A 14,721-nucleotide genomic window follows, 5' to 3' on the forward strand; every position below is an offset into this window, starting at 1 on the left:
CGGCCCAAAATGCTGCCTTTATTTTATTTTATTTTTTTAAACCCCCTTTACACTACATATATATGCAGAGGGAGTCCCCCCACGCTGCCTCCATATTAATATATCATATACCCCCCCACACGTATATATGTGGGGTAAGGGGGGTCTAAAAAAAAAGAAAAGTCGGCATTTTCGGCTGTTGTAATTGTGAGGGTGACATTTTGGGCAATTACCCATTTCACCCACATAAATTATGTTGAATCTACACTGCTCTGGCCTTCCCTTTTATTCATTGTGATAATTTGCGGTTTCTTGTACCACCCCACCACACTCCTGGAATCCACGTCTTTCTGCTGGGCAACCCGCTAAAGAGTGTGTTTGCCAAAGTCAGGAACAGCAGCACCCAGCGTCTGACCTAGAAGAGAGAGACACTGGCAACTATAACCTACACTAACAATAGTGCGCACATGCAACCCAGGTATCTACATCATTTTCAAGTTCATTAAAAAAAAGGTTTGTTTTGCAGCATGTTCGAAAAGTCTACCTCCTTCTTCGTTTTTCGTTTAGGGAAGGAGTGATGTCAACTCGAAGAACATGCCAGAAGATGTCTCCTTGATAATAAGATCAAACCCCTCCAGAGCTCTGTGTTTTAATTCCTTTCCCATGCTCACAACATCTGGCGCATGGTTTGCGTTATCCTAAGTCTCTGAAGAAAGGGCGTGTGCCTTGTCAGGGGAGGGTGTCCTGTTCCAAATGTTAGGTTAGGTAATACTTACACCCCTCCCCATCCATCGCAGTAGACGAGGAACACTCTCCATGGGATGACATATGCAGCTTACGACGCCTTTCTCGAAGTCTTGTGCTATTGCGTCCAGTTGCTTGTGGGGCATCCATGACAAACGGCGACTTCACTGAAATGGACGGCTTCCCATCTATGCTTCGGGTGGTTGTACTTCTGCAATGCTGCCTCCTCTCGTTCTTCCAGCCACAGCTGTGCACTGGGCTAGCCGCATCCGGTAAGAGGAAGGGTCTTGCACAGAGTCCGTCTGCCGCGTTTGGCGGCCTCGCTTCACGTTGTTCTGTAAGGAAAAGGGGTTTGAAGGTCATTAGTGGGGCTGCAGTGAGAGAGGCAGATGAGTACCTGTGCTGCTGATGGGTGCAGGTGGGCATCGGTATACTGTACACGCACTTTGCTTTAATTCAATAGACAGGGATTGCACACACCGAAATGACAGTGAAAACGGGTTTTCATGGTATCCATTAATTGAGGAGAACCTACATGTTATCAAGCTATCAAAGTGCCACATTACTTTAAATGTAGGGGGCGAATGGTCATCGCGTTGGTTACGAGAGGGGACGTGATCAGCATGCTCAACGTGTGTATACAACCCGATAAATGCTTTGAACGTTGTAACTATGGTCATGATTAAAGAAATAGCAGATACCATTAATTTCTTTTATTGTTAATATTTTGAAATGTATAGATAAAAACTGACATCAGAAGGTGGATGCTCTGTTGAAATGAAAAACATGTATGCTTAGTGCTGTCTTTTCGCCCACGCAGATGTGTGTAATATGTGACGTACGATATGATGTATATTAGCCAGGATGCAGCTGCTTTCGTAAAGGAGGCCCAGCAATCTGCTATGCATTACCCGCATGTGTTTACCATAATCTTGACGTGTGCGAACGGTCATAGCTCATGCTATCGTTATAAAGTCATGCTGAATGTGGGGCTTGGTGTTTCCCATATGTGCCAGCCATGCTCTGCGAGTGCGGATACATTCAACGCCAGTGCAAACGGGGCGTGCCTCAGAAAGTCTCAGGATAACGAGCGGCAAGAGATTATAAAAAAGAACAGATTATTCTAAAAAAAAATAGCGTCTTTTGAAATGTGCTCTTTACCTGCGTGGATAGATTGTTTCAAGCTGCCAAAGGAAACACGGGTTCATCTTCAGTTTCTCAGTTTGCTTTGTAGTTTGTGATTTATAACAATTGTTCAAACGTAGTTTGAAGGATTTCCTGATTCTCACAACACTCTCGTCTTGATGTCCCTTCCTCATTATGTTTTTAAGTATAATATTTATTGAGTGCGGACCTAGCTTCCGAGTGTTTCGCAGGCATACAACAGTACAGATGCATTACAGAGTGCTTTTCACAGGTAACAGAGCAGATATACTGCAGGGGGTAGGATGCGGAGGGGCACAGAGGAGGGGTACAGCTGTACTGAGCGGCAGGGAGGAGGAGGGCGGACAGTGTCTAGCAAGTGAGGTGGTGAAATTGGGGCGATGTGATGGCCTAGGTGTTGAGGAGCAGAGACTCCTTGAAGAGGTGGGTTTCTGAACTTACCATCATGTGTCAATACAAAGCGAGCATGATTTAGTCAGTCATAGCCAATAAGCATTGCTGTATTTTCAGATGTAATTATTACCAACACCCCTCAAGTATACAATCTGAAACCGTAGCTATGACTCACAGGTAAAATACGTATTGTTGCGTTTAAGGCACCTCAGACTAACCTAAGGAACATTTCATCTGAGATATCAACCACACACAGACCACTTAATGCATCATGAACTTTATAAATTCAGTCTCCACTAGTTGCAACCTGTGTCTTGCACCCAGCGCATTGTGAAAACCGAAGCCACAGCTTGAGGAGTTACAGAAACCCATGGCGCCCCCGCAATCGGCACTGGAGGAAATGATGGTGGAGAACCGATGAGTGATAGTCTTGGATAATTAGTATGCAGTAATGCACGATATTATCATCTACCAGCAGAGAGTTCAATATCCAGCATGCATATTATAAACAATCAGGCGCCACGTGGAGGACTCATAACAATGTGGTCAGTACAGAACAGGAACGTGATTGCTCCTAATCTGTCACTGTGGCCTTCACTTAATTCCTTCGACACCCACACGAGCCCCTGACCAGTTCTTACTAAAACCAGCACAGAATGTATATGCTCGCTCCTTCTACAAGAAGCAGTGATGCTGCGATCACAGCAAGCACGCTTCACCCGCTACTCCGATTAGGAAATACAGCCGAAAGGCAATTGTTTTGCTGTTTCCAACAGTTACTTAATTGGTCCGAAAAGTTTGGAAGTGCTGTCCCTTTTGCTTCGAAACCCTGTCCTTTCACAGTGTGGTTTGCAATCTCTAATGCTATTGACCTTTCAGAAAGTTCTCATTATTACAGCAGAGCAGGACTGTGCAGCATTCGTATTACACGTTCTTTGTATAGCCAACTCTTTTGAACAACGTATTGTTCCACCTCATTACTAAGACAGTCAACAGCCTTCAGTGGAGCAAGCAATATTGATTTAGAGAGGGAGGATGACTTGCATGTAATGCTTTTTGTGAGGCTGTTCATCAATTACCGTGGGTTAGCGCGCTGTATACCATTTTTTGCAAAGCCAATAGGCACAATGAGAGTCTCTTGTTATGTCCATTGTTTAAAAATACATGAAAAACATGCACATTTCATAGCAGACAGAATGAATAGGTAGTGACAAGGTACAGACTACACAAATGTAAATTATAATACAAAGAACTTTAGCAGAAACCTGATAGATACATACCAATCGTACCCCATTCTCCTCCAAATAATCAAAAGAATACCCCCTGTTACTCTAAGCTCCCTTAAGTGCCCTTGCCACAATAATTTCCTCTGTTCTAGAAAAAACATTTCCAATAATTCCATAATTCAGCCTGATACACTATCTGAAGTTTCATCTTGATGCAAAAAACATCACGGCCAGAACGGTAGCGTTAATAAAAAAAAAACAAGGAGTGTGCTGAGTGTCATTGTGTCAGACTGCTGGAGCTGCCACAGTCTGTTTTCTGTGTTTATATTACTGGGAGGTGCTCACCTTTAAAACCTGACACAATAGCCGAGTATACGGAGTGCGCTCAGTGTCAGTCATTGTGTCAGACTGCTGGAGCTGACACAGACTCTGTTTTCTGTGTTTATACTAATGGCAGTGGCTCAGCTTTAAAACCTGGCACTATAGCAGAGCGCACAGAGTGCACTGAGTGTCATTGTGTCAGACTGCTGGAGCTGCCACACAGTCTGTTTTCTGTGTTTATACTAATGGCAGGTGCTCACCATAAAAAACAGACACTATAGTGGAGCACACTGAGTGCGCTGCTTGTTATTGTGTCAGACTGCTGGAGCTGCCACAACATATGTTTTCTGTCTTTATACTACTGGGAGGTGCTTCCCATTAAAACCTGACACAAACTGTGTCGGGGAGGTCGTGGTTGCATTCTGCTTTCTTTTTTTCTCTGTCATGTTTACGGAGACATTTTGACTCCTGTGGATCTCACACAGTACGTTTTTTTCCTGTGAACTGTTTGTGAACTGTTTGTACTAAGTCTTTCACTGTTTGGTCATCAAACAAGCCAAGCATCAAGAGGGCACTCTTGAATATACCTCTTCGGTAACTGTATCGCCTTTTTAAAACAATGCAGCGTTAAACGAACGGCCAACTGCAGCGAGTTGTCTTGATACACCAAAACCCTCTAATCAAGCAAACATTTCTTCTTTTTGTCTTACAGTCGAGGTTTTTGACATTAACTAAAAAACCCAACCTACAGCTCAATCTGGGCAAAAATCTATCACGTTGCCAAATGGTCCAGTTGCCTGCAGCAATCCAGATCAGCTCATGAGCCAAGGGTTTTCTAATTTAACTATCGAAAATGGGAACCCTAGGAACACCAATAATGTCATGCCGGTCCATGCCTCTGCAAATGGTCATTCTTTAGAGCAGGATGACTATTATTGTGGACCAGTCTTTCTTAAGACTCTGTAGAGACATGGGTGATTTAACAAAAATTTCTGATATGTCCTTCACTACAAGCAAACTTATTTCTAGGATGGAGGTGCCTAGGTCGCAGGAGGAAAGGGCTTTGCACCAGTTTAAGAATACAACTTCTCCTGAGACAATTGCAACCACTGATTTTTTACACCAAAGAACATCCAAACAAGAAGAATGTCCATTATTATGCCTAATATTGACGTTTTGAGACCAGCATCTATATGGACTCTACACCTAGTCTTAGAGTCAATGTTGAGCCTCTGTGATAGCATAAAAGATATTGGGCCTCATTACGAGAATGGCGGAATGGGTTAATGGGCGCCGCTAATAGTGGCGGGCCCGTTAACACCATTCCGCAATATTACGAGGTCCCCTCGCGGGTCCCGGTAAGGACACCTGGTAAAACCAGGCGTCCTTACCGGGTCCCGCGAGGGGACCAGGGAGCTAACAATGGGCCGGTCGTAATCGGCCCGTTGTTAGCTCCTGCTCCCATTCCCATTGAGCCCTATGGGGGCTCAAATGGAAATGGGTAAGGTCTGGGCCTGGGTTCCCTGAAGGAGGAATTACCGGGCCCTCCATACTCGGAATGGCACAGTAATTCCCCATTCAGGGAACCCGGATACGGTTTTGGAGGCAGCCATGCCCTTATTAAGGGCATGGCTACCGCCAAACCCGTAATGAGGCCCATTGTCCCGGACAACACTATAAAAGCAAAAACAAAGAGGTGATGGCTGAAAGGTTTAGAATTAATCTTAACCACTGGCATTGCTCTGGGCAACCCTCCAGACCACCGTTCTTTGCCTGCCAAGCCATTACAGAAGAGGAAAGACCATGTGCAAATCAGGCTTGGCCCCACCCCAAAAGGGGCAGTCCAGGCCGAACTGCTAGGTCACATCCCTTCTACACGAGACCACAAGCATCCCCAAACATGTTTCGCCCTTGTTGAGGCTCATCAGTGAGGAGTAGCTTGGGTCTCTTGGCCCAGCAGGCACGGGACCCACGTCTGGGCACACCCGTCCCACTCGGTGTGACAAAGCAAAAACAAAGAGGTGATGGCTGGAAGGTTTAGAATGAATCTTAACCACTGGCATTGCTCTGGGCAACCCTCCAGACCACCGTTCTTTGCCTGCCAAGCCATTACAGAAGAGGAAAGACCATATGCGAATCAGGCTTGGCCCCACCCCAAAAGGGGCAGTCCAGCCCAAACTGCTAGGTCACATCCCTTCTGCACGAGACCACAAGCATCCCCAAACACGTTTTGGCCTTGTTGAGGCTCATCAGTGAGGAGTAGCTTGGGTCTCTAGGCCCAGCAGGCACGGGACGCACGTCTGGGCATACCCGTCCCACTCGGGGTGACCAATCAAAAACAAAGAAGTGATGGCTGGAAGGTTTAGAATTAATCTTAACCACTGGCATTGCTCTGGGCAACCCTCCAGACCACCCTTCTTTGCCTGCCAAGCCATTACAGAAGAGGAAAGACCATATGCGAATCAGGCTTGGCCCCACCCCAAAAGGGGCAGTCCAGCCCAAACTGCTAGGTCACATCCCTTCTGCACGAGACCACAAGCATCCCCAAACACGTTTTGGCCTTGTTGAGGCTCATCAGTGAGGAGTAGCTTGGGTCTCTAGGCCCAGCAGGCACGGGACGCACGTCTGGGCATACCCGTCCCACTCGGGGTGACCAATCAAAAACAAAGAAGTGATGGCTGGAAGGTTTAGAATTAATCTTAACCACTGGCATTGCTCTGGGCAACCCTCCAGACCACCCTTCTTTGCCTGCCAAGCCATTACAGAAGAGGAAAGACCATATGCAAATCAGGCTCGGCCCCACACCAAAGGGGCAGTCCAGCCCGAACTGCTAAGTCACATCCCTTCTGCACGAGACCACAAGCATCCCCAAACATGTTTCGCCCTTGTTGAGGCTCATCAGTGAGGAGTAGCTTGGGTCTCTAGGCCCAGCAGGCACGGGACGCACGTCTGGGCATACCCGTCCCACTCGGGGTGACCAATCAAAAACAAAGAAGTGATGGCTGGAAGGTTTAGAATTAATCTTAACCACTGGCATTGCTCTGGGCAACCCTCCAGACCACCGTTCTTTGCCTGCCAAGACATTACAGAAGAGGAAAGACCATATGCAAATCAGGCTTGGCCCCACCCCAAAAGGGGCAGTCCAGCCCTAACTGCTAGGTCACATCCCTTCTGCACGAGACCACTATCATCCCCAAACATGGTTCGCCCTTGTTGAGGCTCATAAGTGAGGAGTAGCTTGGGTCTCTAGGCTTGGCAGATGAAGAACGATGGTCTGGATGGTTGCCCAGAGCGATGCCAGAGGTTAAGATTCATTCTAAACCTTCCAGCCATCACCTCTTTTGTTTGGCTATTGTCATCCCCGAGTGGGACGGGTATGCCCAGATGTGGGTCCCGTGCCTGCTGGGCCTAGAGACCCAAGCTACTCCTCACTGATGACGCCCAACAAGGCCGAAACATGTCTGGGGATGCTTGTGGTCCTAGATCTTTCTATAATTCTAAGCAGGTTGTGCCTCTAGGGGTTCATTCAATCGTGGAACCGTTTATTGAGTCAACTTTTCTAATCATTCCTACAACAACATTGCTAGCTTTGCCCATTATCAGTTAATCTCTGAACAGTCCTTCTCCACTGTTAGACTTTTAATCGAGACTAAGAGTGTCTCCAGGGCTATTTGAGTCCTCAACAGAAATTAAGAGCCTGGAAGTGACTAATTACCCTTCGCCATTATTGGTCACTGAGAACTTTAACCACAAAAGCAAGGCTAAGAGAAAACACTGGCAACTAAACAAGAAGTCCAAAAATATATCTCCTCCTAATCTGAATAAACGGAAATCTTCACTAACATTTTTAAGGTTGCTATCCTCAGAGGGTGAGATTAGGGCATCAGAGCTACTATGTCATCATCCTTGGCCATGCCTATTGTAGAGGTTTGTCCACCAGTTATCAATAACAGACATTTAACTGACATTAAAACCAAAATTACTACCTATCTGCGATTTTCAAAAGATGCAGCTTGTGATCCTGTTACTCATTTGAGCGACTCTAGCCCCACTAGGGCTAATGGGGAGGTGGCTCCCAAGACCATGTTACCACCTATAACACTCTGGTCCATAGCTTTGTTGAGATATCAGTTGGGGGTCCACATGCTACGCATGAACTTCTTTCAACAGTTCCTGATTCCTTGCCCTCCTACAGCGAGCAAGTATAAAGCTCAAATCATCAAGTATCTGTCATTATTGGCTAGGAAAATCTCACCCAAGTCAACAGGATTTTGCCCATGAATCAGGGAAAACTATAGGACATTTTTCAGTCCATTCCTTCCTTGCGACCCCTCGATACAGGTGACTTTGACTATGTAGCTCTCCAAGATCAATGAAGCGATTTTCTGGTCTGATATTTTTGCTCAAACCTAATTGCACAATTGGTTTTAGATGATCAACCAATTTTGAGATCCTTCGGCTTTGATCTCTATGTGTTGAACACCCAAGTAGGGGCTTTGGCTTTCCTATCTGTTCCACCTAGAGATTTAAAAGAAGCCAGGTTTGTCTCAGCTATCAAAGGGGGTACAGGTCTTAATGTCCAACCATCTACCAATCCTCAATCCTCAATACAGCTCCTGGTTGGAGGGGGCCATCAAAATGTTTACCAACACGAGGCGGTCCAGTCTCATCCCTAACCCCTCTACTTTTTAGATTTCTTCCTGGAACACATGTGGTCAGGCGAACTTGGCTAAATTCCTTTCTAGTGCTGACTTTTTCAAGAACAAGCACATCAGTATTTACAAGAGACCACGGCTATGCAACATTTTGAATTAGAGGGTTTTACGACATTCACTAAATCGTCTTTCAGAGGCCACATGGGGCATCCATGTGAGGGTTTGACTATTGCATGTAACCTAAACTCGAGAATTAAAGCACAGAGTGTCAACTCTTCCTATGAGGGACTCTTAGCTGCTGACTTCTCTATCAAACTAGTTAATTTTGAAATCCTCATAGTTAACCTATACTGGATCCCCTCTCGGTCATTTTAAGCCTCTATTCAATATGCTCTGGCCTTGTTAATTGCAGAGTGGTTGGAACAAGGCCTTCCACCCTCAATAATAGAAGGGTGGGGAACTTCAATTCGAAGTGTTCAGAGGGTGATAGGTTGAACAAGTCCTCTGCAGTACCATCCCTACTGTCTCAACCAACATTCTGCAAGGGGTAGATTGGGACTTGTTTATGCTTGATGAGGGATGTCTTTTGTTCCATTGCATGAGGATATTGAGTTCTCAAATACTTTTACTTGGCACCATGGGAATCTGCATTCCTTGATTGATTACATTTCTGTGTCTGATGAGTGTATTATTTATTTGTTCATTTGTATAGCACCAGGAACCCTCGGGTATCTGGGTGCACAATTACACTGTAAAACGAACAGAAAGGACAAGACAGAATTGAGACGTTGGTGTAGCACTTTATTTCTTCATAATCCTGTAATAGGTCAGCACATTATTTTGCGCTTCACATTGCAAACCCCTGTTGCTTCGTTTGACTTAAACCCTGTTATGGCTATGCTATCTTCTGACTGGGGCGAGTTAACTGTCAAATGGAATGGTTATTCTTGTCGAAAGTTTACAGGTTTAATATCCACTGACATTAACAACCCTCTTTTGTCCAATGGTAGTTCTCCTTTCTCTTATCTTTCTCCAGATACATTCAACTTAATGATTTGCAATGTCTAAATTAACTATCTGAGAAAGGCAGTGGTGGTCATTCCGAGTTGGGCGGCAGCCATGTTGCTATTAGCACCATGGCTGCCTCCCAAACCGGGTCCGGGTCCGGACTGGTTGAATGGGGACTTACCGGTCATTCCGACCCTGGAGGACCCGGTAAATCCCCATTCAACCAACCATTCCCCATTCCCATTTGAGCCCCTATTGGGCTCAATGGGAATGGGGAAGGGGCTAATAACGGGCCTGCGAATAGCAAGCGAGTTATTAGCACACTGGTCCCTTAGCGGGACCTGTAAAGGACGTGTGGTCAGACCACATGTTCTTTGTGGCTCCCGCTAAGGGACCTCGGAATTGGGCGGTAAGGGTTTAACGGCACCGGTCTCCTTACCGGTGACTGTTAACCCTTACCGCCCAACTTGGAATGAGGCCCAGTGTGTTATCTCATAAAGCTCCCAGTAATACATTTGACATTAGAACTGCAGAATCAAAAAGGTTTAAAAGATCCAGGTTAGGAGACATTATTAGACAGTGCTTTCCTCATTACGAATTTATAACCAACAACAGGGCTATTTTACAGGCCCATAAAAACTATGAAAAAATGTGGTTGCGCTTATTCCTTCATGCGCCAAGTTATACTGAAGAAAAGAAACTCTACTCAATTGTAATATAATGATTGAGGTTTAATAGTTAATTAGGATGGGTGCCCTTTGTGATAACACGTGTTTCGACGGACTACGCCGTCTTTCTCAAATCAGGGCTAATCGTATTGTATACAAAGGTGGAACGTTGCTTTTCAGCAAAAGAATGGAAATGAAAAGTCTCGGGTTAAATCCCAACCTCTGCAATGCAAAAAAGAGCTCCGTGCGATTCTGTCCGCGTTCACCCATAAAAACTATGTCAATTCCATAAAATTAGAAACGTACACAAATGACGACGAGACTGTATTAAAACAATAGGTTGCAATACAGCCGAATTTTGGGCTAAATCAATAACATGCTGGTCAGGGTCCGGCAACATATGTCCCATTTTGGAACAGGTTTGGGTATATTACTTTACTACAAATATTTCTTCTCTGATGGGCACTGGTTGAATGACCAAAACATCATAGGCCATATCACCCCGTGTGCCTGTCTTTGGAGTAAAGATGACATCTCTTGGGTTATTTCTAGAGCACAGGCCTCTGGGGCCCCTGGCCACAAATGTTTGGCCCCGATGATCATTACAAGTGTATCTCACATTTGACTTCCTTTTTTAAAGGCACTTTTTGACACAATCTATGAATCTCATATACTTCCCCCGAAATTGGAGGGAGTACACAATCATCCCGATCCACAAAAAGTCAATCTTAGCAATCCAGACAACCATAGGCCTATAGCCTTACTTGATGCTGCCAGTAAAATCTTGAGTTGTCTCTTGTTGAGAGACTTTAATAGCATCCTTTCTCAATTGGGAGGATGGCTCATCGGCAATGTGCTTGCTTCCAGGCCACAAAGGTTTGATTCCCGGGTGAGCGCTTAGAAACCTCTGGCTATTAAGTGCGTTATAAATAACCAATTATAAATTATTAAAAAACTGGGCATAGTTATGAAAAAAGCTTGAATCGGAACTACTTGCATATCATCGATTGACAGGTGTAGTGCGTTTGATAGGGTTGAAAGATTTACCTTGTGGAACAAATGATTGGCTAACCAGGTGCCTTTGAAACTAGTCCAGTTAATGGCGTTGATGCATACATGCATGACCATAAAGATCAGGCTTTCCTGGGAGGGTTCTCTGTCAAATCCTATTGTAACGTCAGTGGGACTAAAACAAGAGTGGGTTTCGGCCCCAGTTCTTTTCAACGCTATCTCAGCGACATTAACCTTCTTTGGGAGAAAAGTAACAACTTTCGATTTAAATTGGACCATTTCAAAATAAATGTGTTGGTTTTTGTGGATAATGCTGTCTTTTTCAGCACAACAGCGATTGGTCTCCAGCGAAAACTTAATTTGTTTTTCCACTATGCCTGAAACAAAAACCTATTGGTCAATGTTAAGAAGTCTAAAATTGTCATTTTTACCACAATGACCAAACCTAAGACTATGCATTGGGAAATTGGCAACTATAGGCTTGACAGAGTGGTCTCCCTGAGATACTTGGGATACCTTTTTTCAATTATGAATTTGTTTGCCATATTGAAGCAATCTTTAAAAGACAAGCTACCGCCTCTTGCGTCCCAAATTAAACGCCTTTATCGCCAGTTATGCACATTTTCTATTTTGCCCTTGTTAAAATTCTACGCAGCCAAAATCAAACCCATTTTGCTTTAAGAGCTGGATATGTATACCTTGGCTCTGGGCCCTTACCTTAATATCATTCAGGAATACATTTGGAAAGAAACATTTGTTCTCTATAACGTAATCCTCAGACATGAATTGGGGTTGATATCCCTCAAAAAAGGCAACTGTGCAGACAGATATGATAAGTTGTCACTAATATAATCTCTCCTCCCTCCAATTCTCTGTATATCAACTTGAGGATAATGTTGGTTGAGAAGTCTGTAGAATCCATCAATGTTTTAAGAGCAATATGACAAATGATGTATGCTGTCTTTGTTCTACATAGGACAAACTCAGCAAACGCCCCACTAGTACCAAAAACAAACTGTTAAGGCAGGACTGGTTGGAAATCATTAAGCAACTTAACATCTATCGCTCATACAAAGCGTATGCAAAGTTTCCTATGAAGTGAGGTGACTTGCCTTGATACTTACACCTTTTCCTTTGTCATAAGGTGAGTACTTTGTAGCTTAGTTTTCACCTCTGCCAGTTGCCTATGCTTGAACAAATAGGACACTGGAAAGTTCCTCAGAATCAAGTCCTTGATTGTCATCTTTAAAAAAGTTCTGGTATGCTAGAGACTCAAAGACACTTGGTTACCTCTTGTCTTACACAGCGTAATGCCAGACGTCCTCACTTCAAAGACAGTGGGCTTCATTACAACCCTGGCGTTGGACCATGGTGCTATTAGCACCATGGTCCATGCCGGATTCCGCCATGGTGGATGGCGGATTTACCGCCCCATTCCATGGTTGGCGGGGCGGTAAATCCCCATTCACCATGGCCCCTTCCCCATTCCCATTTTTGGCCCATAGGGCTCAATGGGAATGGGGAAGGCGCTAATTACGGCACCGTAAATTACGGTGCCGTAATTAGCACCAAGGTCCCTTAGCGGGTTGGACTTTAACGCCTGCAAAAAGCACGTCTGGGCATACCCGTCCCTCTCGTGGTGACAAAGCAAAAACAAAGAAGTGATGGCTGGAAGGTTTAGAATTAATCTTAACCACTGGCATTGCTCTGGGCAACCCTCCAGACCACCGTTCTTTGCCTGCCAAGACATTACAGAAGAGGAAAGACCATATGCAAATCAGGCTTGGCCCCACTCCAAAAGGGGCAGTCCAGCCCGAACTGCTAGGTCACATCCCTTCTGCACGAGACCACAATCATCCCTAAACATGGTTCGCCCTTGTTGAGGCTCATAAGTGAGGAGTAGCTTGGGTCTCTAGGCTTGGCGGATGAAGATTGATGGTCTGGAGGGTTGCCCAGAGCGATGCCAGAGGTTAAGATTCATTCTAAACCTTCCAGCCATCACCTCTTTTGTTTTGCTATTGTCATCCCCGAGTGGGACGGGTATGACCAGATGTGGGTCCCGTGCCTGCTGGGCCTAGAGACCCAAGCTACTCCTCACTGATGACGCCCAACAAGGCCGAAACATGTCTGGGGATGCTTGTGGTCCTAGATCTTTCTATAATTCTAAGCAGGTTGTGCCTCTAGGGGTTCATTCAATCGTGGAACCGTTTATTGAGTCAACTTTTCTAATCATTCCTACAACAACATTGCTAGCTTTGCCCATTATCAGTTAATCTCTGAACAGTCCTTCTCCACTGTTAGACTTTTAATCGAGACTAAGAGTGTCTCCAGGGCTATTTGAGTCCTCAACAGAAATTAAGAGCCTGGAAGTGACTAATGACCCTTCGCCATTACTGGTCACTGAGAACTTTAACCACAAAAGCAAGGCTAAGAGAAAACACTGGCAACTAAACAAGAAGTCCAAAAATATATCTCCTCCTAATCTGAATAAACGGAAATCTTCACTAACATTTTTAAGGTTGCTATCCTCAGAGGGTGAGATTAGGGCATCAGAGCTACTACGTCATCATCCTTGGCCATGCCTATTGTAGAGGTTTGTCCACCAGTTATCAATCACAGACATTTAACTGACATTAAAACCAAAATTACTACCTATCTGCGATTTTCAAAAGATGCAGCTTGTGATCCTGTTACTCATTTGAGCTACTCAAGCCCCACTAGGGCTAATCGGGGGGGGGGGGGGTGGCTCCCAAGACCATGTTACCACCTATAACACTCTGGTCCTTAGCTTTGTTGAGATATCAGTTGGGGGTCCACATGCTACGCATGAACTTCTTTCAACACTTCCTGATTCCTTGCCCTCCTACAGCGAGCAAGTATAAAGCTCCAATCATCAAGTATCTGTCATTATTGGCTAGGAAAATCTCACCCAAGTCAACAGGATTTTGCCCATGAATCAGGGCAAACTATAGGAAATTTTCAGTCCATTCCTTCCTTGCGACCCCTCGATACAGGTGACTTTGACTATGTAGCTCTCCAAGATCAATGAAGCGATTTTCTGGTCTGATATTTTTGCTCAAACCTAATTGCACAATTGGTTTTGGATGATCAACCAATTTTGAGATCCTTCGGCTTTGATCTCTATGTGTTGAACACCCAAGTAGGGGCTTTGGCTTTCCTATCTGTTCCACCTAGAGTTTTAAAAGAAGCCAGGTTTGTCTCAGCTATCAAAGGGGGTACAGGTCTTAATGTCCAACCATCTACCAATCCTCAATCGTGTTCAATTACCAACATGCCTCAATACAGCTCCTGGTTGGAGGGCGCCATCAAAATGTTAACTAACACGAGGTGGTCCAGTCTCATCCCTAACCCCTCTACTTTTTAGATTTCTTCCTGGAACACATGTGGTCAGGCGAACTTGGCTAAATTCCTTTCTAGTGCTGACTTTTTCAAGAACAAGCACATCAGTATTTACAAGAGACCACGGATATGCAACATTTTGAATTAGAGGGGTTTATGACATTCACTAAATCGTCTTTCAGAGGCCACATG

At 44.8% G+C, this 14,721-nt stretch overlaps 1 protein-coding gene across 1 annotated transcript in view; it reads left to right on the plus strand.

Moving 5' to 3' along the window:
- The first annotated feature begins 740 nt into the window (after window positions 1-740).
- The window catches only part of LOC138489003 (von Willebrand factor D and EGF domain-containing protein-like), a 3,370,177-nt gene continuing 3,356,196 nt past the window's right edge, over window positions 741-14,721 (plus strand). Inside the window, exon 1 of the mRNA XM_069616529.1 lies at window positions 741-995. Within this exon, the coding sequence (XP_069472630.1) occupies window positions 872-995 (124 nt within the window). The 5' untranslated portion in view covers window positions 741-871. The remainder of the gene's footprint in view (window positions 996-14,721) is intronic.

The sequence above is a fragment of the Ambystoma mexicanum genome, chromosome 9 (assembly GCF_040938575.1).
Source record: "Ambystoma mexicanum isolate Mex_15411 chromosome 9, UKY_AmexF1_1, whole genome shotgun sequence".
Taxonomy (NCBI): domain Eukaryota; kingdom Metazoa; phylum Chordata; class Amphibia; order Caudata; family Ambystomatidae; genus Ambystoma; species Ambystoma mexicanum.